This window comes from Apodemus sylvaticus, chromosome 6 (assembly GCF_947179515.1).
Source record: "Apodemus sylvaticus chromosome 6, mApoSyl1.1, whole genome shotgun sequence".
Lineage (NCBI taxonomy): Eukaryota > Metazoa > Chordata > Mammalia > Rodentia > Muridae > Apodemus > Apodemus sylvaticus.
The window spans coordinates 94006144-94031814 of record NC_067477.1 but is presented as its reverse complement, the minus strand read 5'-3'; the positions used below and the strand labels follow the sequence as shown (position 1 = coordinate 94031814).

At 47.0% G+C, this 25671-nt stretch overlaps 1 protein-coding gene across 2 annotated transcripts in view; it reads left to right on the top strand.

The window, feature by feature from the left end:
- Positions 1 to 1104: 1104 nt before the first annotated feature.
- The window catches only part of Pxdn (peroxidasin), a 77957-nt gene continuing 53390 nt past the window's right edge, over positions 1105 to 25671 (top strand). For both annotated transcript variants that reach the window (XM_052186009.1, XM_052186008.1), the window contains exon 1: positions 1105 to 1422. In XM_052186009.1, coding sequence (XP_052041969.1) covers positions 1232 to 1422 — 191 coding nt within the window. In that variant the 5' untranslated portion in view covers positions 1105 to 1231. The remainder of the gene's footprint in view (positions 1423 to 25671) is intronic.

Sequence of the window (25671 nt, the reverse complement as noted above, 5' to 3'; positions counted from 1 at the left end):
ACACAGAGGGAAAAGTTAAGGGAGAAAGATCTATGTTGGCTCAGACTTTCAGAGATTTCTGTCTCTGTCCAGAAAGGCCTGGCAGAAATCACAGAAGGAACACTTGGGCTGTGGACTTTCCTCTCCATCTGTCCTATTACACTACCAACCCATGGGTGTCACTCTGGTTCTTAGTAGGTCTTCTTTTGGGTAACTTTCTGTAAATTTCCCAGAGTTGAGTTTTATAGTTTCCTTAGGTGCTCAGTTCAATCAAGTTGAGAATCAAGATCAACTGTCACACCTGGGCTCCGGTTCCAAATCTCACATTTAAGAACTCTGTTCCCTTGGTTGTGTTGCCTAACCTAACCTCAGCTTTCTGGTGTGAAGAACAGAAAGACCGGAACCCCAGAGAGAATCAGAGAACTGTATAAAGTGTCAACAGTCAGTCTTTCAGAGCACACACTCATGTTAAGCTCAGCGCTTCCCTTGTCTTAGGCTGTCCATGCAAAATCCATCCGAGGTGGCCACAGGTGTTCTCCATCTTTCCCACAAGCGAGGCTAGCCGGTGGGCATGGTTCGATCATTGGCAGCAAATGTTGGAGGCCTCAGGCACTCCTCCCTAGGGAGCTTCTAATTCCGCAGCACAGCCTTCCTACAAGCTGTGCACCAAGGGGCTGTGTCTCAGTTTCTCAAGTAGGAATGAGGAAAACTAGAGATAGATGTTTTTGTGTGGGAGCATGGTGGGCACGGAGGAAAAAGAGGCAGAGCGAGCAAGCTCACTTCCTAGAACACAAAAACCCTTTGAAGTGTTCAAAACAAGAAATCACCAGCAACCAAACCCTTGCATACAGGGAGAAAGCATGGTTAAGGAATGCGGGGTAACTGTAGTTTTAAAAGCAGAATCCGGGATCCAAATTCTGTCCCAACCCACGCCTCTGCACCTCCAGGCGACCCCCACGGAGTCTGTGTGCGCTGCTCCTGCAGTCCAAGGAGGCCTAGCTGCACCTCCAAGAAGGGTCGCTAGGTTCAGACACCAAGGCCCTGGTGATTGCCCAGCCCCCGCCCTCTGCGAGGCTGAGAGGGGGCGGAGCCACGCGCATGTGCACAGCTGGCGCCCCCCCCCGCCCCCCGCGCACAGCTGGGACGTGGGCCGGGGACCTGAGGGCTCAGTTGGGAGCCGGCGGTGGACGCGCCCGCCGAGGCCTCCTCCGCTGCTGTCCACGCGTGCCAGCGCCTGTCGGTGCCGTCTGCCATGGCCGTGCGCCCCACGCGCCGCTGCCTGCTGGCGCTCGTGCTGTGCTTCGCCTGGTGGGCCACGGCGGTGGTCGCCTCGAAGCAAGGGGCAGGCTGTCCAAGCCGCTGCCTGTGCTTCCGTACCACTGTGCGCTGCATGCATCTGTTGCTGGAGGCCGTGCCCGCCGTGGCTCCGCAGACCTCCATCCTGTGAGTGCGGCCTGGGGGCGCTGGGGTCCGCGGGGCGTGGGTCGCTTGGGGGGACCGGAGGTGCTGGTTTGGAGAAGTGGGGTATCCCGGCGTCCTGCGCAGGGTGTGCTGGGCCTTTTGTCCGTCCTGGCTAGGACGCCAGGGGCGGACCTGAGCGCTTAGCGCGCGGCCTGGGGAGCCGCCTTTGTTCAAACTCGGAATCTCCCGCTGGACCGGGAAGTCGTAGGGAGTCGCCAGGGAAAGCCCCACGCGTCTCCTGCGCCCTCTCCGCTTAGCCTCCTCTCCAGTGTCTTCTCAACTTTCTCTCCACCCGGGTTTCCTCTCTCTTCTCTAAAGCACAGGCCTGGGGTTGGGTTGTCCCTCCTCCGACCCCTTCTTCCTCCCCATCAGTGTACCTGCCCCCCCCCCCCTTTCTCCTCCTTCTGGAGCGAGGCCCACCCCACACCACCCTGCGCCAAGGAAACCTCTCTTGCTGATTCTGAGCGCTGCGGCGCCACAGGGCCAAGTGTACTCCCATCCCATCGGCTTCTGCGCTAGAGCCTTCAAGTTCGCTGGGTGTCCTGGGGACTCTGTTGGGCGCAGCCCTTGTAGGGATCTTTTTCTTTGCCTGCAAGAAGCCTGGCGTCCTAAGTGCCATGGAGGGCTCACACCGTGCGGGTGACCAAGTTCTGGGCAGCTCGGGGGACCCCTCTTGCTGTTTCTGGTCAGTTTCGCAGAGCTCCTCCACTTCCCGGCGTTCACCTGAAATTGTGCACTTCTCTAGCTTTCCGCCTTCCCCGAAAGCCCAAGATCTGAAGGAATTCCAGTGCTGCAGAGTTGGCCGCAGGCCTCTGTGTGTTCTGAGATTTGGTTCTGTGACGGCAGGCATGGCGTTTAGGGGCCAACTGTAATTCAGGGTCCTGCAGCTGCACTTCTGCATTCCAAAAAGTTTTCACTTTTTTTTTTTTTTTTTTTTTTTTTTTTTTTTTTTTTTTTTTTGTGGCTGGGCTGGAGGACTTTGGCATCTCCGAGGATGCCTGCGAAAGTTATAAAAATCTGAGGGAACTATTCAAGGAGTGGGCGGTCAGTGTTCTCACTTCTCAAAGTGCATGGGTGTCCTACTTCCTCTGGGGGAGACTGTGCCAGGCTGCGCGGCCAGTCTGGGGTGGGAATGCCTAGCCCAGTCCTCTGAAGAGCTAAATAAGGCTTCCATTCCAGAGGATGTGGACGGTCGGTCAGCCAAGGCTGCATCTGAGAGGACAGACAGTGTGCTGTAAAGCAATAAACGTTTTAAAAACTGGGCCAGGGTGGAACGTCTCCAAATACAGAGAATTTCTGTAGTGAGTCAGTGGCCAAAACTTGGACCCTAGAGCCATTTCTCACATCTGGGCAAAGTCAGATTCTCAGACTGTGTGTTCCCAAAGCTTAATTGCTTTCTGCAGCAGGGGTTTTAAATGAGTGCTGTAGACCAGGAGCCCTTTGCTCTGCTTTGCATGCTGCCATGCCACATAAATGCAGTTGGGGTGGGGGTCTAGCCTAGTGGTTAGAGACGTTTGCAACAGAGCTTAACAACATGAGTTCAATTCTTAGGGCCTACACGATGGAAGTAGAGACCTGACTCCTTCCTGCAAGTTGTCCTCTGACTTCCAGATGCATGTCACATACCTCTGCCTCCCTCCCATCCTCCTGCCTTCCCTCATCTAGAGGAATAAACTTTTTAAATAGTAACTTTAAAAAAAAATTAAATGCAGCAAAGGGCGTATAAGGTTTCCAGGGAAACACCAGAGATGGTGTTTTGAAAGAGTTTCCCAGAAGGTATGCTTGCAGAAATTCAAACTTTGTACTTTTATGGATGTCTGACGTTTCCTGAAAGGTTTTGTGACAATAACACTTGGTATCCCTGATTCCAGTGTACCCGGCAAGCACTTGACAGAACTCATGCAGCGTTAGCTTCATTTTGTGCCTGGGGCCAGGCTGGTATGCGTCGGGTGGCGTCGGGGCAGTCACACACAAAACCCTGCTTTCTTTCAGCTTCTCTGCCCACTCCCTGCCCTCATGTATGCGTTGATACTTTATATTTTTCTACATAGGAGTCAAAGGTATAGCTCAGTGGTAGAGAGCTTGCCTTAGCATTAGAGGCCCAGAGTTAGAGCCCTCTTTTAAACACAGCTGAGAAAAGAAACAAAAGAACAATGGTTACTAGAAATTGGACATAAAAGATGTTAATTTGCAGAGCCCCAACCCACAAGTCAGTGGAATGACTGCTTGTTGCCTAAAAGCCCCACCCCCACTCAACCTCTCCAAAGACTAAATCCGGTTCTTCCCTTCCCCCATGTTTCATACTTCGGTTTTGGCTCTGGAAAACACCAGATTGTTTGGGACTTCACAGAGGTCTCAGGCCACCTTAAGGTTCAGGTTAGTACTGGCTTTGCTCCCTAGCATCTGAAAGTTCTAAGTGGAACATCAGTGGTACCCTGCACCTCTCTGTGTGGCTTGGAAGGCTGGTAGAAATACCTGCCTGTTTCTTGCATAGTGTACTGAATAGCGCACTCTGTTCTTTCTGTGACGGTCCAGTTCATGGGGAAGTAGTCTTTAAAACACAACACTTGGTGTCTCACCTGACAGCCTGCTCTTTTCACATCCTTTTCTGTCCCCTGGAGCCTCCATCATTGAGCTTATGGGAACTGAGCCTGAAAACATCTGCTGGGCATTCCAGGCCATTCCAGTGCCAAGGCGTTGTTATAGACTGGTGGTGTGGCGGAAGCCCTGGTGTAAGAAGGTCCGAAGCTGTGAGTTTGGGAGAGCTCTGGATTCCATGTATAGGCCCGAGAGCAGTCAGGACCTGGCCTACTAGGCCCCTGTCAGTCTGTCAGAGACCTGGTGCTCATGCTTCGTTTCTGATTGCCTCTAATGTGTTTGGACTTGTGAGATAGTTTAGACTAGCCATTTTAGTCAACCTTGTAGGCTAACCGCTTTCGTGAAGGAGCGGAGGGTAATGTTTGTTCAGGTGTGCCAGGCCTGTGTGGGATGGAGGAGGCTACAGAGCTCTGGTAGCCTAGCCCGCACTTGCTGACTAGTGCACATGGGTGAAATTCCCAAATAATGCTGACACCAAAAGACACCAAGCGGGACCCATAGGTATGGAGATGGATTTTGTTGTCCAGCATACTTGTCCCGTTTGTCATAGCTGTTCACAGTTTGTCACCTACTAGCACAACATCTCCAAATAAGGCACCAAGGAGAGCAGCTTCCTGCGGGCTTCCCATGTAGATTTCCTTCAGTCTCCTTCCCCCTGGAAGCACAATCTCCCTGCCTGAAGCCTGGAGAAGGGCCTGGGGTGGTGGTGTTTGGCGGACTCTCCATACCTAGCATTGACAGGAGTGTATAAAGTACACAGAAAGTTCCCTGGCTCCTGACCATGTCCTGGGGACACCCCTAGCTCTGGTTTCTTAGCGTGTTCTCTCTTCAAAATGGTCACAACAGGCGAGCTCATGGCCCTGGTCTCAGAGCCGAAGGATGCTCAGATGCGTGCGCTCCGTGTTTCATTCCACTGCTCACAGCTCAACCAGGGCCTGTGAAGATGCTGTTCATTCTGGGTTCTTGGGGTGCTAGCCTCAGAGGAGAACCCTCAGTGTCCATCCAGGGCTCAATTGGGCCTGTGTCTAGGTGGCGTGCATTGAGACCATTGGGATGCACATCAGGGTTTTATTCTGCTGGGACATACTGCCTGTGCACATGATCTTCGATGCTTGTGTGGAAGATGCCCCCGTGGGGAAGCCATGTTGGTTTAGTCCTTCTCTTTCTGCTCTGCTGCATGTTTTAACATCAAAGAAGTGATGTGAAGAGAGTCCATCTACCTGGGACCCTGCACCAGGCAGCTCTGATTGGAAACTTGATTCTAATGAAGCCACCTTCCTGTAGTTTTCTCCCCACGGACCACTAGGCTTCCTTGTCTGTCAGTTGACTCCATTGGTGGTAACTGGGAGCTGTGGGTTCCCTTCCCCAGGAGCTTGGGTGTGGTGCAGGCTTTGTGGGAAGAGCCTTCCTGGACCATCTTGTTTGTGTTCAGCTTGCTTCCACTCACTCCATGTTTCCAGTCTGTGCTCCCCAACACGTGGAGCTGAGGAGGAGGCTGGGGGTTGGGGTGGGATAGCTGAAGTTTTGGATGTTGGGCAGGCTGGAGAATCTCTACACAGATCTGAGGTCTACTATCAGCAGATAGGCCTCTAACGTCTGTCTACAAGTGTGGGAGTTGGAGAGTCAATGTGAACTGTGTTGGTTCCCATTGACAGACCGTGCTCTTTTGCATGTCCCGTTGGAGAAGTTGGCCTTTTCCTTCGCTCTTGGCAACAAGGAGAAACGAAACCAGATTCGAATGGCTAAAAGTAAGCTAAGGCTGTTATGGAGCTAGGAAGTCAGGACTGTAGGCCTGGAGCTACAGATTTCTCGGGAGCCAGGAAATTAAGGAAATGAAGAGGCGCCTGCAGGCTGCTGGCCCTGAGTGCTACTCAGGGAGACCTCTTGAATTTCACAATATCCAGGACACCCACTTGTTTTTACAATGACAGTTTTGTGGGCTTTGAGGGTGCTGAAGAAAATTACTTATTTAAAATATCATTGTTTTAATGGATTCAGTTTAAGAGCAGTTTAACTTTAATATGGTGCTTAAGTAGCGGGGACTCTGACTTAGTTAGTTTTCCGTTGCTGTGGCAAAACGACATAACCGAAGCAATTTATAGGAGAGTTTATTTGGGCTCATGGTTCCAGAAGGATAAGAATCCATCATGGCAGGGAGACAAGGTAGCAGAAAAGGAAGCTGGGAGCTCACAGAAAGACAAACTGGAAGTAGGCAAGGATCTTAACTCTTAAAGCCAGGCTCAGAAACATACTTCTTGCCTTCTTGCAAGGCCGCAGCTCTTAAATCACCCCGAACAGTTCTAACTATTGGAGGCTGCCAAGGATTCAAATACCAGAGCCTACAAGGGACATTCTTTTTTGTTTTGTTTTGTTTTGTTTTGTTTTGTTTTTTTCGAGACGGGGTTTCTCTGTATAGCCCTGGCTGTCCTGGAACTCACCCTGTAGACCAGGCTGGCTTCGAACTCAGAAATCCGCCTCCCAAATGCTGGGATTAAGGCGTGTGCCATCACTGCCTGTACAAGGGATATTCTTTTTTTTTTTATTCGATATAATTTATTTACATTTCAAATGATTTCCCCTTTTCTAGCCCCCCACTCCCCGAAAGTCCCGTAAGCCCCCTTCTCTTCCCCTGTCCTCCCACCCACCCCTTCCCACTTCCCCGTTCTGGTTTTGCCGAATACTGCTTCACTGAGTCTTTCCAGAACCAGGGGCCACTCCTCCTTTCTTCTTGTACCTCATTTGATGTGTGGATTATGTTTTGGGTATTCCAGTTTTCTAGGTTAATAACCACTTATTAGTGAGTGCATACCATGATTCACCTTTTGAGTCTGGGTTACCTCACTTAGTATGATGTTTTCTAGCTCCATCCATTTGCCTAAGAATTTCATGAATTCATTGTTTCTAATGGCTGAATAGTACTCCATTGTGTAGATATACCACATTTTTTGCATCCACTCTTCTGTTGAGGGATACCTGGGTTCTTTCCAGCATCTGGCAATTATAAATAAGGCTGCTATGAACATAGTAGAACATGTATCCTTATTACATGGTGGGGAATCCTCTGGGTATATGCCCAGGAGTGGTATAGCAGGATCTTCTGGAAGTGAGGTGCCCAGTTTTCGGAGGAACCGCCAGACTGATTTCCAGAGTGGTTGTATCAATTTGCAACCCCACCAGCAGTGGAGAAGAGTTCCTCTTTCTCCACACCCTCTCCAACACCTGCTGTCTCCTGAATTTTTAATCTTAGCCATTCTGACTATTGTAAGATGAAATCTCAGGGTTGTTTTGATTTGCATTTCCCTAATGACTAATGAAGTTGAGCATTTTTTAAGATGCTTCTCCGCCATCCGAAGTTCTTCAGGTGAGAATTCCCTGTTTAACTCTGTACCCCATTTTTTAATAGGGTTGTTCGGTTTTCTGGAGTCTAACTTCTTGAGTTCTTTATATATATTGGATATTAGCCCTCTATCTGATGTAGGATTGGTGAAGATCTTTTCCCAATTTGTTGGTTGCCAATTTGTCCTCTTGATGGTGTCCTTTGCCTTACAGAAACTTTGTAATTTTATGAGGTACGAGGGGCATTCTTATTCAAACCACACTGATGATTCTTTCTTGGGTTAGTTAGTCTCTGTGAGCCAGGAGTCCTTGGGATCAGGGTGGGGCTGGTTCTTTACCAAATTCCGAATGCCATATACCCACCACATGCACCTAACACACCAGGTATGTGGAAATACCTCGAGAGGGACATTTTGCTTCCCTGGTGTCCTAGAACTTACTGTGTAGACCAGGCTGGCCTCGAACTCACAGATATCCATCTACTTCTGCCTCCCTAGTGCTGGGATCAAAGGCGTGTGCCCACCACCATCTTCCAGGAATGCTTTCTTGTTGCTTGAAATGACATTGGTGATGGTTTAACATCTTTCAAAGTTGATACTTCTAGTACTTTGTGCCTTTTTGTCTTGGAATTAGTTTTGGGAAACAGGAGCCATCCCTGTATCATCTTGTCCTACCCTATGTGTTAGATCTAGTTTTATTTCTGGCCCTGGGAAAAATACCCTGATCAAAACCAACTTTGAGAGAGAAGTAGTTTATCTGGCTTGCAATTATAGAGCATAAGGCTATTACTGAGGAAAGTCAAGGAGAAACCCTAGGCAGGAATTTGAAGGAGGCCTCCTAGCCATTCCACCCAGCAGACCAAGGAGTTCACTTCATGGACAAGGAAGTGTGGCAGGAACTAGAGAGGGTGTTGATGGCTGGACATCAGGCAGGCCTTAAACTTTTAACTACCTTTCTAAGCTGGCTAGTTTTATGTTCACTTGACACAAAGCACTGTCATTCGGGTACCTCAGCTGAGACGTCCCCACCAGATTGGTCTGCCTGTATGTGGTTTTTGTATGCACCCTTGGATGCTGGAGGTCTATAGTGAATGTCTTCCTCAATCTCGCTCTTATTTTTTGAGGCAGAATCGCTCACTGAACCCACAGCTCACTGATTTAGCTAGATTGGCTGTCCGGAAAGCCCCAGGACACTGGGGCCCCATATTCCTGTCTGTACTTCTTGAGCACTGGGATTACAGGCCTGGATTGGACGTTTTATGTGGGCGCTAAGGATCTGAACTCAGGTCCTCCTGCATGCTCCGCCAGCACTTTTAGCAACTGAGCTTCCCCTCCAGCACCATAGTATGTTTTAAAATAGAACCTAGATACCTTGAACCTGACCTTTTTGAGGACTGGGTAATTGTGTCCTGTAGTCAACACTATCTCTGTTCACCTGATTAGATAAGCCCAGAATGTCTAAAAGTTAAATGCCTTCTTCCCCAACCTGTGCATCTCACTATTAAAGACTCAGGAGGTGGGACTGTTGGCAGGGCTCTGACTTAGACTAATCGCTATTAACCTATTGGGTGCCTGGGACTTTGCTGTGTGATGGTTGCAAATGGACACTATTCACCCTGGTTCAGTGTGGGCGTGGCCTCTGAGCCACGTGGGTGGAGGTGAGCTGCCAGGCTTGGCTCTGTACTCTGCAGCGCCCACAGTCTCCTTCTTCCTCTGCTCCTGGGGTGTTCTGGTGTTTCTAGCATCTCTCCTGCGGGTTTTGGCTGCCTCTGTCTCTCCAGACTCCTGGCATTCTTTCTCAGATGGTTTGCTGGGTCTGTTGCATGCTCACTGTCTGTCTCTCCAGGTTCATCTCCAGTTTTGTTTTTTTTTTTTTTTTTTTTTTTTTTTTCCGAGACAGGGTTTCTCTGTGTAGTCCTTGGCTGTCCTGGAACTCACTCTGTACACCAGGCTGGCCTCGAACTCAGAAATCCACCTGCCTCTGCCTCCCAAGTGCTGAGATTAAAGGCGTACAACACCACCACCCAGCCATCTCCAGTTTTGACGGAAGTATATACCGCGAAAATAGTTGCCCATACATTATCTATTTTTGGTTGTCTTATGATGGGAGAGTCTTGCCTGTTACTCCATCTTATTTGAGATTTATTTATTTATTTGGCTTCTTTAAATTCTTTTGCTGCAAGGTGTGATCAAAATCGGAGTGGTCAGAATAAACTTCTGAGCTCACCACATGCACAAGTTCAGATTTCTTTCTTTTCTTTTTTCTTTTTTTTTCTTTTCTTTCTTCTTCTTTTTTTTTTTTTTTTTTAGAAAAATCTGAAACAATTCAAGTGTGGTGCTTTCCATTTGTCTTTAGAGCATTTAACCTGAAGTATTCTGAGGAGTGGCAGGGTCCTGGTGTATTAGACGATGCGAATTACCCACACAGATGCTCTTGGCTGGACAGCTTCCTGTTGGCAGTTCTGCTTAAAGCCAGGGTTACCAACCACAGCCTGTGGGTAGCCTGCCTGTTACAGCTTGAGGTTTTGGGACAAGCCAGGACGGGGGCTCACATTTTGTCTGTGGCTGCCTGCTAACCACAGAGGCAGAATGGAGAAGGTATCACTAGCTAGAAGTGTTTACCATCTGGCTCACTTGCTTCTGTCATGTTGGGTATGTAGGCTCAAGAATGTCTCCTCTGCTTATCATGAACCTGCCTCTCTCTTCCATGGCCTCAAGGCTGCGATGGGAGCAGAGAGATAAGAGAAGGGGGTGTTGTTGGAGAAGGCCCACAATGCCAAGCCTTCTAAAGGGAAGCCACACCTCTGCTCGCTATATTGGGGGGTTCTGGCGGTGTGTTTCACCCTGCTTTGGGAGTCCAGCACAGTGGATCAGACATGTAATTATAAAGAAGTAGCTTCAAGCAACTCATGTTCCCAGCCATGGAATCTTCAGATTCCCTTTCACTAACTGACTTTCTGTTCTGTGTACCTCTTGACAGGGAGCTATTTGGAAAGGCTATGAACACTGGTCTCTTCTCAGAGGTGTTCACCAGCATAGCATGTGTCCCTATGTTTCCATGTACTGTGATTCAAGGTGAATTTTACCTTCACCCCTAAGAGGAATGTAGGCAATACTACCATTAATCAAAGTGGTCTTAAGACCCCCTTCCCATGAGAAGCAGTGATGTGTACTGCTTGGGGTTCATGACGGCCTGTTCATGAGTGATATATGATTATCTGTGCTAAAGGGTCAGTAGTCCCAGTGCTGGTTTTCCTGAGTCCTTCTAACAGGATGACTGACCAGCCATTTACATAATGTGAGTTCTCCAAGGGATGAGAGCAGTGGCTTCTATCTTGACTGCTTTCAGGTAATTGTTAAAATGATGAGTGATATGGTAAAGGGCCAGAACAGAGAAACACAGGGAATACTTAATCCTCAGGTTCAGACCATCACATTCTTGGCACCAGGAGTCAGCTGCATTTCTAAACAAGTTTGGCTTCTGGTGTGACCCTATGTCTTAGCCCACAGTGTGCTAAGGATGTGAGGTTTCAGGCTGCTTAGGTTCTTGCCCTCTGGCTGGGGGGCATTCATCCCTTCCTGTTTATCTACTGTAGCTCTAACACTGCATATAAACTTGCAAGGTCTTAGGAAATCCACCCCTTCATTTCTTCTTCCCTAGGGTCTCTGAAGCAGTCATCTCTGGGAGGAGTTTGGTTCAACAAACAAACATTATTCAATTGGCCTTTCCTGTTGGAGAGGGCTGAACAGCAAGCAGTCTTCACAAGTTATGCTAGGAGTTATGAAACTAACCCCCTAACCTACTGATCAACCATTATTTTTATACAGTATTTAAAAATGTTTTTTTGAAAATAATACATTTTTGTATTAAAAATATTTTAAATACAAATAAAACAAAACAGTTTGTATTCTATCATTAGATCAGATGCTCACTTATACAAATGCCTGTGTGTATGCCTAGGCATACATTGATATGTATGCTTGTTTTTGAAAATTAGGGCATGGTATATGTCCAGTTCTATAATGTACTTGTACACTTTAGCATTTGCCTACATATTATACTGTGCATGCAAGTGTATGAGTACATATTATGTTGTGCATGCAAGTGTGTGAGTGTGTGTGTATGTTATAGGTGTATGTGAATGTTATGTCTCTGTATGTGTATGTTTTGTCTTTGTGTGTCTGTCTGCATGTGTGAGGCCTATGTTTTGTGTATGTGTATGTTATGCCTGTGTGTATGTTATCTGTGTGTTGTATGTAGTGTGTGTATGTGGTATATTTTAATGTGTGTGTGTCTGCGTATTTTGTATGTTATGTATGTGTGTGGTGTATGTGTGCATGTGATACATAATGTATGTGTGTCTCTGTGTGATGTGTGTTACATGTGTGTGGAGTATGTTGTGTGTGTATTGTTTTGCATGTTATATGCATATGTGCACAGAGGCCAGAGGTTGCTATGAAGTATCCTTCTTGCTTGCTTGCCTTATATCTTTTAAAGAGGGCCTCTCGCTGAACCTTGAGCTCACTGGTTGGCTAGTCTGGCTGGCCAGTGAGCTATAGGGATCCTTTTTTCTCTGCCTCCCAGAGCTGCTGAGGGTGCAGACATCCACTGCATCCCTACTGCTGCAAACTCACTCAGGTCCTCATGCTTGCATGGTAAGTACTTCACTCAGTGAGCCATCTACCCAGTCCACATGCTTGCTCTGATCCTGGGTCTGCTGGGTAATTGGAAGTCGTTGTTTATAGACAGGTAGATGGGATGGATGGATAGATAGATAGATAGATAGATAGATAGATAGATAGATAGATAGACAGACAGACAGACAGGTAGATGGGATAGATAGATAGATAGGTAGATAGATAGATAGATGATAGATAGATAGATAGATAGATAGATAGATAGATAGATAGATCGATAGATAGATAGATAGATAGATAGATAGATAGATAGAAAGAAAGAAAGAAAGAAATGTAAGTTGATTTGTGGCTTACGTGAGAATGTTCCCTCCACCCCTCATTGAGTCATATGTTTGGATCCTTGGTCCACAGGTTCTTGGAAAGGATTAGGAGATATAGCTTTATTGGAGATATCACTAGGGACAAATGTCAAGGCTTCAATGGCCTCCTGGCCTCCTATCATTCCCAGGATACACTCTGCCTCCTGCTTGTGGATCAAGATGCTAGCTCTCAGCTGTTGTTCTAACTGCCTGCCACCATGCCTTTCCTTCTCCGACATCGACTCTCTAACCCCGTGGAACCATAAACCTAATTAAACTCTTCCATGGGTGGCTTTATAACAGCAATAAGAAAGTAACTAATAAGCACATAGGTGCACATACTCACGCTTGCATATACACACATACATATAGTGGTAGGAATTGAATCCGGGACCTTAAGCTACACCGACAGACCTTACCCTCAGGCTTGTCTTGTCATTGTAATGAACACAGATTTTTGCTTCTGTGAAATCACAAAGTTTAACCACATCCTTATTACAGAATATTGCTCTCTCTCTCTCTCTCTCTCTCTCTCTCTCTCTCTCTCTCTCTCTCTGTCTCTTTCAAACCTAAACAATACTCTAAATGCAGTGTACAGTTTCTGTGTGTATCTGTCTGGGTTATTTTTAGGGTATGGTTCTGTAATCTTCTGTGTGGCTTTGTTCTGCTTGGCATCTGATGTGGTCCCTCCTGTTTTCTCCCTTGTCATAGCTTTGGTGAGAAAAGATGAACCTGTTAGTATTGATTGTTTGGGTCCTATAGGGCTGCACAAGTCCCACTGAGGTAAGCCTGACACAGGGTAACAGGTGCAGAGGAGACAATCTCAGAACTGTGGTAATAAGACTGAGTAGGAACCTGCATTTTTGTGGGATGACTACATTTTTTATCACCATGGTTGGCTCTCTTTCCTGGTGCTTTGCTAACCAGCAGAACTTTAGAACAATTGAAGGTTTGCATCTCTCATTAATCTTTTGATTTTTTAAAAATATTTATTTATTTATTATATGTAAGTACACTGTAGGTGTCAGATCTCTTTATGGATGGTTGTGAGCCACCATGTGGATGCTGGGATTTGAACTCATGACCTTTGGAAGAGCAGTCAGTGCTCTTAACCCGCTGAGCCATCTCTCCAGCCCCTTGGTTTTTTTTTTTAAGATGAGTTATTTCTGTGTAGTCGAGGAGGGCCTAGAACTCCACATGTGGCTCAGAATAGTTTGCATTCTCAGCAATCCTCCTGTCTCAGACTTCTGAGTGTCAGGTTACAGACCTGTGCCACCATTCATGTGTCAGAATTCTTTGGACAGCTGTCTTTATTCTGGATTCTGATAGGTCCTGTTCTGTGGCTGTTTCTGGGCAGGTCAGAGGTGAGAACCTACATTTAAAAAGCCTGATCTTTTGTCCTCTGGTCCCCAGGCCCTGTTGATGACTATTTCTCAGTGTTCCTGGTAGGTATGTCCAAGATACTGAATAAAGGAAATTCCTGCAGTCTCTTGTCACAGCCTTATCACCAAGATCTACAGATAGCATTAGTTTGTATGTGTTCCAGTTTGAAAGTGTATCCTGTGTGCATTTCATCTATTAACCATATATTGGTGGCTAAGAGCCCTGCAACCCGTTCCCAAATGGAACTGACGGGACTCCATCTGATGCCCTCTCTTGTCTGCAAAGCCCATCACAGCTGCCTGCTTTGAGACCAGGGCACATACCAACATCCTGCTCAGTCAGGAATGTTTTAACAGCAAAATCAACAATACAGAATACAGAACCAACAAAGCTGTAGAATGCACCAAAGCAGGCCTCAGAAGGGACACCATAAGGGCTGAGCAAGAAGGCCACCTCTCCATGCTCCTCATTTGAAACAAATGTCTCAGGTGCCTCAGGTTTTCCACCATTCTGCACCTGTCTACGGCTGATGGCTGAACTCCAAATATTGGCTTTGGGGTAACATTTCACAGCGATGGCATCTACAAACAGCCTTCTTCTTGAATTCCAGGAAGGAACACTGTCCCAAACTCAGGGGATCCTGGCCTAAAGTGAGATACTGGCCCAAGATTAAAGGACTCTTGACCTAAAGTAAGATGCTGCTGGATCTGGGACTCCTGGTCCAGTAGGTGGCCCTCTGTACAGCCACTCCCAGCAGTCCCATAGGTTTTTGGGCTCACAGGAACAACTTGGGACTCTGCCTTAATCAGTGTTGATTGAGGACAGGACAGCCCTATGCAAAGCAGTAAGATGCTTAAACGTTTCTTAGGGGAGATCATATCTTGACCCTTGAGTATACAACCATCTTAAAGTTGTTCAGTTTCCCTACTCTTACAGAGAACACACGGGGTAGAGATATAGTGTACAAAGTGGTGTGTGTGTGTGTGTGTGTGTGTGTGTGTGAGCTAGGTGACTTGGTGTTAAAGATGTAGTAGTCTGGCAGGAGACCCACTCCCCGGATATGGAATGTGATGGGTTAGGGCTGGATGGTGTGAAAGGTGAGGACTCAGATATTGAAGCTAGGCTCACAGGTAGGCTCAGGAAGGCCTCATCAGAGAACACTGGCCAAGGTGTGCTGATAGTTCTGTTGGTGAGTGGGCTATGAACTTGCAGGGCTGAATCCTCTCTTTCCTATGTTGACTTTAGTGGACACAGAGAGCCTGTAATGCAAACAGGAAATTGCCTGAGTATAGTTTTCCATGTGTGCTTCCATGGGTTTTTCTAATAAGCCAAAACAGATGTTTAAGAAACATCTCATTTTTCCTTTCGAGGACGGGACATAGAAATACCTTGAGAATGTAGGGGCCGTTCCCAAAGCTACTTCTTTAATTTCAGAGACAACTTACCTTTTCCAAGACACTTCAGACCTAATGTTAGTCACTCACTAAGAAGAAAGGACAGCAAAAGTAGAAAGCCAGACTTATTATGAGAAGGCTATCAGCACAGATGGGAAATTTAGCAATGATTGAACTTGGGCTAATATTGTCTCCTTTTTAATAAGACCATCACCACTCAGGAAGATGTCTTCCCACAGAAACTTAGGAAAGCTGAGGATGAAGTTCAGCTGGAAAAGTACCTACCTCAAATGTAGGAAGTTCACCACCACCACCACCCCCAGCTGTGATGCATAAACTGGCCTTGGTGCTACCTGACTATAATCCCAGAACTCAGTAGGATCTGATATTCAAGCTTATTCTTGGCTACATCAAAGGTTTGAGATCAGCCTGAGCTACACTTAGCCCTTTCTCAAACAAAACAAACAAAACAAGTCATAGGAAAGAAGCATGTCTCTTGGATATAGTGTAAGAGACGGCATTGTGTTTCTCCGGTGGAAAGCAAGGGCTGCAGTGTGTCGGAAGTCCTTGTCATTAAAGCCATGGCCCTCCTCTTCCTAGTCACCACTGGCCTTCCTTTAGGGAGTAAGATTGGGCTCGTTGCTTCCTGGAGTGAAACAAATGTTTCTCAAGATCTATAGCCAAAAGAACTGCACTTTTAACTTTTAAAAATAGCAATTAAAAGAGATTAATGGTCAACGTTGTTGACTTTTCAAATGTGTGGGATGTTTGTATTAGCATAACAACAAGTTGACTAGAGTTAACCTGTTGTTTTTCATCATACGATCATCTTAAATCAGTGTCTGGGTCATCCCCTGTATTCCACCCTCCCACCTACCCATCTGTCTATCTACCACCTAGCCACCTACCTATCCACCCACTCAGCCAACCTCAGACAGCCTCCTTTACCCACACATCCACCCATCTGCTCACAATCCATCTAGCCACCTACCCACTCAGCCAGCCAGCCACTCATGAATTTACCTATCCACCCACACATTTTTCCACCCACCTTCCCACCTCCCTGTCCACCAATTCATCTGTCCACACACTTACTGACTCACAAAGGGAGTCCCTGTGTGTCAGGTGCTAGTGTGTGCACGTGTGTGTGCCCTGTGGTCAGGCACTTGCTGTAGGGGAAGGGCTCAAGTCATGGGGCACAGCCAGTGTGATCAGAAGATGCAGCTGTGTTTCCTATTCACCGCCTCCCACCATGGTTTAGGAACAGGGCTGGTATCAGGCAGAGCTTGTGGAATCTTATGGAAGAGGGGGAGGAAGGATTGGAGGCCAGAGAGGTCAAGGACACCACAAGAAAACCTATAGAATCAACTAACCTGGGCCCATGGGGTGCCAGTCCCAGGCTGCTTTCTCTTCCTACTAGCCCCTCTGGTCCACAGAACCTCTTACTTTACCCTTTCTACTTGCACTTGGTATATGTGTTTGTGGATTCCATTTCACTATTGCTTCCTCCAACCTTAGGGAAGCAGCAAAGATCCGTCAGGGTCAAGAAGCCTGGGGTCAGCTCTTCCTTGGGTAGGGTTAGCCTGTTGTTGGCCTTTTGTTGGCCAGGCGACTGCCTGACTCCTGGATGGCGGCCCAGTGGGATAACATGATTTATCCTTCCACTTGGCTGCACCCAGAGTGTTCTGGTCTCTGTGCAGAGCAACCTTGGTTAACCCGCTCAGTTGTTTAGAGAATTATGTTTTTGGTACACTACTATATCCACTGTGAAAGCGGAAGAAGGGTGGCCCTTCACCTCCCTGCCTGCCTGTCTGTCCATGATGGGGGTTTCATGTGTCACTGCAGTTAGATCACAGCTCCTGTATATGTGGTCTTATGTTCTGGATGCCTATGTTAGGGTGCTTAGGTGAGACTGAGATTAAATCAGTAGTCTGTGAGTAAGGCAGATTTGCCCCCTAAAACTTTACAGGCTTTGTGCATTCAGTTCTTTAATAGAGCAGAAATAGGTCTCTCCTGATCAGGAGCTGAGAGCCTGTGAATGTAATCCGGGTTCACATAGGCCTGTTTGCCCACCTTCAGACTTTTGGATCTCTTCCCATCTGTGTTCACAGCATCCTCTTGAGACCCCTGACTAACGGTGTCTGTGTGGTTTGTTGCGTGACTCTGATCCTTCTAGATCATAGGTGATTGGAGCTGGTTGGGTTCTGACTTAAGCTAGCGAGCATCCTGTGCGTGATCACTTACTCTCAAGCTTGTCCAACCTATACGTCTCCTCTGAACTTGAACCAGGAAGGACAAAGGGAAAGAACGGATCTTTAAGGAGGGGGGAGAAAGAGGTAAGAGAGTTCATGTATCGTAAAACGTAAGAGGACAGGGATGGGGAGAGGACCACCAGAACAGACTATGAAAATGTCATAACAAGACCGATTGCCTAGTATGCTATTTAAAAAAAATCTAAAGAAATTTTTTGACAAAGAAAGTGGCAGCCTGTGGCAAGAGCCAAAGACCAAGTTATGTCAGTAGAGTTCAGAGGGAACAGTAAGAGAACATTAAAGAGCTCTGGGAAGTGGCTGGTGAGACACTCCTCCCCCCCTCCCAAGAAGAGCAGTCAGCTGGGAGCCTTCTGAGAGGAGCCTGGGCAGCCACCTCTGCCCCTGTTCAGCACCAGGAGTTGAATTCCCGGCTATTGCTTGATAGAAAAGGGAAGGAAGGTCAGAAGGGAAGGAAGGTTCTTAGAATCAGGGCCAGGCCATTGATAAAAGATTTTAAACATACTTTAATTAAGGAAACTTGCTAACCATGGGTCTGTAATCCACATGGCTTACAAACTCAGTCCCCCGCTCCCCACCCAGGGGACATCTTTTTTCAAGTATTTTCTCAAGTATTTCTTTTCAAGTATCTTCTAAAGGAAAACCTGTAATGCCCACGTCCCTGTGTCTTCCTTCACCATGCTTTCTCTGTTAGTATTCAAGTTTTGCCATGTCGGGTTCTGTGTGTTTCGCCTGCGTGTTTCGTTGTGTACACTGTGAATGCCTGCGTGTTTCGTTGTGTACACTGTGAATGCCTGTGTGCCTGCTCTTTGGCTAAGTGCTTTTGCATGTAGAGTTCTCTCCATGTGCCTCTGTGTGAAGGCTGAGCTCTCCTTGTGTTCTGGAACCTCTTCTGAGACTTGTAGCTGGTCCCATCAACCTCTCCCTTGCTTGCCTCAGGGTGTCTGCTATCTTGTTGAGTCCTCTGATGGAATCCCCACCTCAGACCGTGGGAAACATTTATCTTAGTCTCATTTTCCAGCTCCAGAAGCAAACTGTGGGAGGGCTCTGAATACTGGGGCTCATGAGGGACAGAAGTGAGCTTGCCATCACACAGGCCAGAGCTGGAAAACCGCCTTCCCACAGAATACCAGAGAACTAGGGGCCTCTGAAATCCCATACCCTGAACAGTGAGTCACTCCTGTGTCCTGGGAGGGGAAGACACCACTGCTGCACCAAGGCCTGTTCTTTGAATTAGAAGATGCAGTCACTCAGCACCTGTGTCCTGTTTTCATAACAGGAAGACTTGTCCAGTCCTCCTCCAGCCTCAGCGGAGGCTCCCCTCGCCCAGTGCTGGAACTCTGCGTGACTCTGCTAGGCATGGGTTCTCTGCCGCCGCTGTTTTCTCGGCTGGTTCCGATTAGGAAGATGTCTGGCTGGCTGTGTTTTCACTGCCACACTTACTTGGAAATAATGGGTTTTATGCTCTATCCTGTGTTGTTTTTTTTCTACCTCCCCTTTTCCGTAGAATGAGATCTTGAGATCTTCTCCCTCTTGATGGGGTTGTTGTTCTCACTCTTGACTCCCAAATAGGGGGCTTTCTGGAACAGAATGAAGTGGCCTTGACAGAAGTCTACAAGTATAGCGTTCTGGCCAATTATCCCGGAGGTGGGGAGAATACTGACTTCAGTTTTCAGCATCCATGGGAGATGTTTTGGGTTTGTTCCCAGGGAAACAATATGCATGGACTAGTGTGTTTGAATTGTTTATTCATAAGGCATAGCAGAAGGCTTTGCAGTGCTTGTGTTTGCAAGTGGCCTGAAAAACAGTTCTGTAGTAAACAAAAGCTAGAAATGCGTTGCACTTCTGGACCCAGCAGTTAGCCGGGCCTGAAGCATGCAAGCCCTGCGTTCTGTGTCCTAACTCTCTGGGACATAGGGATAATTTGAGTCCGGTTTTGTCTACCTAAGCATTTTACACTTTTAAGTAAGTGACTGAGTTTCATGAAATTGGCATTCATTGTGGCGAGTGTTGCTTCACTGGTTAGTGAATTGTAGACCTGATAGAGGACACAGTGGGGAGACACTGACCCTAAGATACTTAATAGCCCAAAGCTCTTCCACAAACAAGCAGATCCCTCACCCTGTTCAGCATTCCTGGGCCCTGTATTTGTTTTAACTCCTGTTGCTATGAAAAATATCCTGACAAAAGAAGTTTATGGGAGGAAGGACTTATTTTAGCTCACGGTTCCAGGTTCCAGTCCATCACTGCAGGGAGATCAAGGCAACAGGACAGTCTGAACAGTGAGAGGAGGAGTGCGTGTGTGCTTATCAGTAGCTCAGCTTAGGTTTCCTTTTCTACAGTCTCAACCCAGGGAATGATGCCATGTGGTTTTGGTCTGAGCTTTTCCATATCCAGTTATGCAGTTACAACAATCCCCCACAGAGATGCCTACAGGACCACCTGGTCTATACAGTCCCACTGTAGGTTGTGTCAAGTGGACAATTAAAACCATCTAAAGCCAGAGTCCACTGCCTATTGGGCACACGTGGCTCTGTCTCTGGAGCTATCTCTGGAGCGTGCACACACATATACACACACTCTAGAGCTCTCTGCTTACAGTTGTGGCTTGCACAGGTATTGCAGATCCAGCCTTGCTCACTTGGGAAGCTGCCCAGTTAACCAGTTATGTGAGAGCCTCACTACTAGGTTTTATAGCTTCCATGTACTCTTCTTCTTCCATTATTAGTGCAGCACAGCTGAGCGCAGCTCCCCTTGGGCACCTCTTCATCTTGTACCCTCGTCACCCTTTCCCAGAGCAGCCTCTGTCTATGGGCTTGCATGGGTGGCGTTTAAAGAGGTAAGGAAACTAGAAGTAAACACACACGAGTGCCCATAGCACCTCGACATGTGTGCCATTCAGGCCCTGCTGCATTTTATAGAAGGGTCAGCATCCAGACCCATTAGGGCTGAGTGAACCTAGCATAACCGACTTTCCTATACTGAGCCAATGCTCAGCTGCTGACTCAGTGCGTTCACACATGGCTGCACAGGAAGGGCAGACTGGATAGGATAGGACATGGGCATGTCTGGCACTCCCCCAGTTTGGTGCTTTAGGAAGGAGCTCTTGGCTTGTTAAAAGCTGTGGGTTCTATCCCAGGAAACAGTCCGCTCTGAAACAATTGTTGTGTTTCTTTAACCATCTCCCACCCCCATCTTCATAAGTCAAATTGCTCTTGTGTCTGTCACTTTCTTTGTTTTCTTTAGTGAGGAGGAAGTGATGAACTAGACAAACACACAAGAGAGTGAGAGACAGACAGATAAGACAGACAGGCAGGCAGGCATGGGGGCAGGGAACTCTCAGGGACCATCCTCATGAGGCCCTGGATAGATCCCTTTGAGGTACTTCCCAAATATATTCTCCTTACTACCACATAGTACAGTGTAGTAGAGAAGTAGAAGAGTAGGCAGCAACTCCTCAACCTGAGCTTTGGAAATGATGTGGTCAGAGAACTTGAGGGAGGTCTCTCTGGTCTGTGATGGAAAACTACATCCTTCAAAGTCTCTGGGGACCTAGATTGTAACCCCCCCCCCCCCCCAGAAATACCCTATATCAGGGTTTATCTTGGAAAACCATCTATGAAGACTAAAGCAGACACTAAGGTGACTTTTCTGGCTGCCATTTTACTGTGTGCATGCCTGTAAGTGCTGAGCCTCTGCTCACTGCAAGCATGGCTGTTTCCTATGGGCACAGGGAGAACTTTTAGCTCCAGCCCTCTGAGCCTGGCATTTATTCATGAATGGTATGTGTATGGCTTTCTAAGTATGACATTTGATATAAAGTTTCACAGAGTTATGTTTGTGGAGACAGGATGTCCACGGATCCATTTTGGGCATTTGGGGTAACTATTTAAAGTCACTAGAGGACAAAGTGGCTTCTTAGGAGTTTTGTGGCTAAGAAGGTAGATAGAGTCTGTTGTAGAGGTTGTTGGGGCACCCAGGATGAATGGCTACTTTGACCTTAGAGGAGCCTGGGGCCTTGCCTCTTGGTTTTGTTCAGTCATCCTTGCTCAGTGTCCTTATATGCAAGTACAATCCTGTTTCGGGGCCCATGGATCATGGTGAGCAGGACTTGTGAGAACGCATCTGTACAAGTGGGGTTTCCATAACCGCCCATAGGCATAGTTAGAGTGTCAACAGGGAACCAGCGTGGACACAGGCCAGGGCCCCAGCTTCATGCTTCTCAGTGTGTCATTTCTCATTGCTGATCTATGCCAATTTTAATTTTAGTAACTCTGATAAAGGGGAGTATATGTCTATGTATGGTAGGGAAAGCATGCCTAAGGATCTGTGGAGACCTGAATGCAGAGCAGGGTCCACAAAGGCCTTGGAGGCTGGAAGCATGAACTAAGAGACGTGAGGTGAAATTCATTAACTAACTATTCTTGTACTGTGCAGAGTTGTGCCCTGGGCCACAGGGATGTCAGAAAAGCTAGTAGAGCTAGCTATTGACCTGCTCGGCTGCTGAGTGATAATCTTTGATTGTTGTAAAATGTTCCCCTGTTACTTCAATCTCAGCAGCAGAACTCAGAAGCAGCTCCCCTGTTGGCCCCCTTTCCCCTAAACAGTTGGTTCAGTGTTGTTCTGGGACTACTAATTTTTGTATGTGAGCAGATTTCCTTTCTGTGCTGCCTGCTGGGACACTCAGGCCAGCACTTTGTGTGTGTATGTTCTGTACTGCCCTAATTATCACAAGAGAGCCACAAACAAGGATGTTAATCAGTGTACAGCCTTTCATGAAATCACCTCATGACTTTGTTAGCCATTGTGTACAATCAGTGTGACTAGCTGTTCCTTCAGAGCTACCCAGCAGATGGTGGGATAGCTTCTACTTTTTCTCTTCTCTTCTCTTCTCTTCTCTTCTCTTCTCTTCTCTTCTCTTCTCTTCTCTTCTCTTCTCTTCTCTTCCATTTGTTTGTAACATCTAGTTACATTTGTGTTGTTTCGACAAAATTGTGTGACAATCACAAGAGAGGACAGGTTTATTTTGAGTCACAATCTCGGAGGTGCAGTCCACCACAGCAGGGATCCCTGGCTCATGGTATCAGAAAATATAGTCCATCGTTCCAAAAAGGGCATAAATTGTGGTCTCAGGGGATACAGTCCATTCTGGCAGGGAAGACCTGGATCACAGGCTCAGAGTGGTTTAGTCCATCATTGCAAGGAGGGCATAACAGCAGGGCTTTATTGTAGAGGTTCCTCGTGTCACATGGACTATGAAACAGCAAAGGCTTTGGAACTAGGGGTGGGCTCTAAGCTCTTGCCTTTTGTAATCTATTTCTTCCAGCCAGACTTAATTCCTAAAGGTTCCAGAGCTTCCCAAAATAATGCCACCATCCCAGGAACAAATGTCCACAATGTAAGCTTTGGGGATGTTTCAGATGTGGGGATTAATTCACAGCCATTCCTATGGGTAACTCAACAGTACTATCAGTTCAAGTCCAGCATAGCCAGCTGTGGCTGCCACAAAGCTTGACATGGTTGCCCATTGTTTATGGGAAGAACTATTTTCAGGTCAAGATGGATGTAGGTCTGCACTACCCTCATGGATACTGGCTGAGATATGAGAGTCTCGGGCTAGAGACACAGGATGTTATCTCAGAACATCACTTGGCATCACATAGCATTGTTTGCCCAACCTGTATTGCTTGTGGTGATGCTGGCAGATACAACTAGTTATGAGAGAGGAACATTGAGCTTTGGGACGTCACTGCTTCCGTAGAGAATGGTAGACAGTCTGTTCTTGGCAGAGAAGTGATGCTGTCCCATCCTTCAGGGTTGCATATTGCAAATTCAACACAGAGAAATGGCTCATATCAGTGGGAGCCCAAATCTTGCATCCTCTCAGGAACATGCATGTAGGCGTAGACTTAGGAACACCGACAGCCTCTTCCCATGGCACAGCCAGGACGCACAGCTTTCTCAGACCAGGAGCTATTGCTGGGGCAGGACCTATCTCTGCTGTCAAAGTGTGGAAAGATATTTCTAGAGCTCCACTCTCTATCCTGAGGCCCAGATGCATGGCTATCACTTTATTCTGGACTCTTGGGCTGGAAACCAGAGATTTCAGCGTATCTCCATTGCCCATGCTTTCCCTCGCTGTCCCCTCTGCGCTGGTTTGGTGACTCCTCTCTTCAGGGTGGTTCTGTCCATGTTGACTGTTGAACAGAGAGCTTCACAGGTTATGCTTCTCAGCCCCCTTTTCTCATGATGCCGAAGTCATGTCCGATCCTTACACCTGACTGTGCCCTTCCTTTGCTCATGGCTTGTGTTACTTTGGGAAGCAGCTTGGGTTTCACCTCCTGGTGAGCAACGCCATGCCTTGTATTACTGATTAGAGCTGATTACTGGATGCCCCACAACAATGAGATGGATAAACAAGCATGTTTGTGGATACGATTGACATCGCCTCCTAATGTCAATCGCCTCCTAATGTCGCCAGCCTATTGTCAGGACAGAAGATAGATAGGAAGTATGGCGGGGTTAGGCCAGGGCAGAGGTCACTGGTGTCCTCCAGTGGACTGGCAGGTCAGAGATGAGATCCATGCGGTTGAGAGGAAGTGAGGAACTCTTCCATCATCCCAGCTCCATGAGCCTTACACTCTGGCAGAAAGCAAGACACATTTTTCTCCCACTGAGCTCTCTGATTGGAACCATGTAGAGACAGAGGATGAGCCTTTCTTTAGACAGTCCGGGCCTTGGAAGTTCTCAGCAGGACAGGGAATCCAAAGCAAATATTAGCTACTGGGTTTACACACAGCAGAGATGGGAAGATAACTTGAGAAGGCCCATTCTTCCCAGTCTGGACGCCTGGGTGTGCCCCCTTGTTCCCAGGACAAGGCTCATTGTTCTGGCTGGGGCAGGGTTCTGATGAGGGTGCCTGGGTCATGTCCATCCCCAGGCTTTGTGGGAGCTTTAGGAGCCCTAGGCGTTCTCTTAGTTGTTGGGCAGGGTACCAGTTACTCTCAGGCACTGAGTCCCCATGTTCCTCCTCTAATCTTCCTGGGGATAAACTGGCAGATGGCTGCTTTATGCACATGGACACAACTTTTTTTTTCTCTAGAATTTTGATAAAGGATACAAAACTTTTGGCTTCCCTGCTGTGTACAACAGAGTCTTCCCTTGCCAAACCCAGGTATCCTGGCTGATGTAGAGAGGCCCCTCTGCGGGTGTGGGGCTTGCTCTTGTTTGTTCTACTGTAGAAATCTGGCAACACTGCCAGGAGACAGAGTATGGAGAGAACTGGGTGTGTGGTGTGTTATCCAACAAGGCAGAAGAGCCTGCTGTTAAAAAAGAAGTGTCTTTGGTTACTTGTATTTGCCAACTTGATTTTTGAAAGACTTGGCAAATGTAGCAGGGGTTACTTAAAAATGCATCTTCAAAAAAATTTTCAGTCATTAGGAATGAAGTTCTGTCTTTTGCAGAAAAATGGATGCAACAGAAGGTAGTCATATTGAGTGAATAAAGCCAGCCCCAGGAGACAAATAATGCATGTTTCTCCCATTTGTGGGCCCGAGAGACTTGATTAGACAACAACAACAACAACAACAACAACAACAACAACAAAAGATTATGTGTAGAGGTGACATAAAAATAGAAGTAAACTGTTTAACATGACAAAGGGGACCAACACATCTGGGCGAGGAGAAAGGAGACTTGTAGGATGTGCATCAGAAATGTGTTCAGAGGACATTGTGCACACATATAAATACCCTTATGTAACTGTATAATAAGAAGTGAGGAAAACAAAGAAACACAGTTGTCTCGCTAGGATGCAATTTTACTTTTATCTTTTAATAAATGGTAAAAATTATATGTATGCCAAATATTTTTTAAATAAATTTTCCTATGGTTTACCATCAGTTAAAAAAACCCCACCTTACTTGGATTTATGTGTTCAATGTTTAGGAGTGACTTGGAGTGCCTGAGGGGCCGTGTTTTGCCCAGATCTCCCCTGACTTGTTCCCTGAAAGACTTGCTAGGACAGATGGAAGGCAGGAACTCAGACCTAGCTGGACTCAAGGCTTCTGATAACCTGGAGTTGAGGCTTTGCCTGGGGACAGTTGGCACTGGACTAATTGCCTCTTGAAAGTGAATGGATCATAATTTAAAGTTATTTTCTAAAGCATTTACAGTGCAATTTTTAAAATGTTGATTGTTAAAAACCATCACCGAGATCCAAAACCTAAAACTAGCAGCTCATACAAGCAGGGCG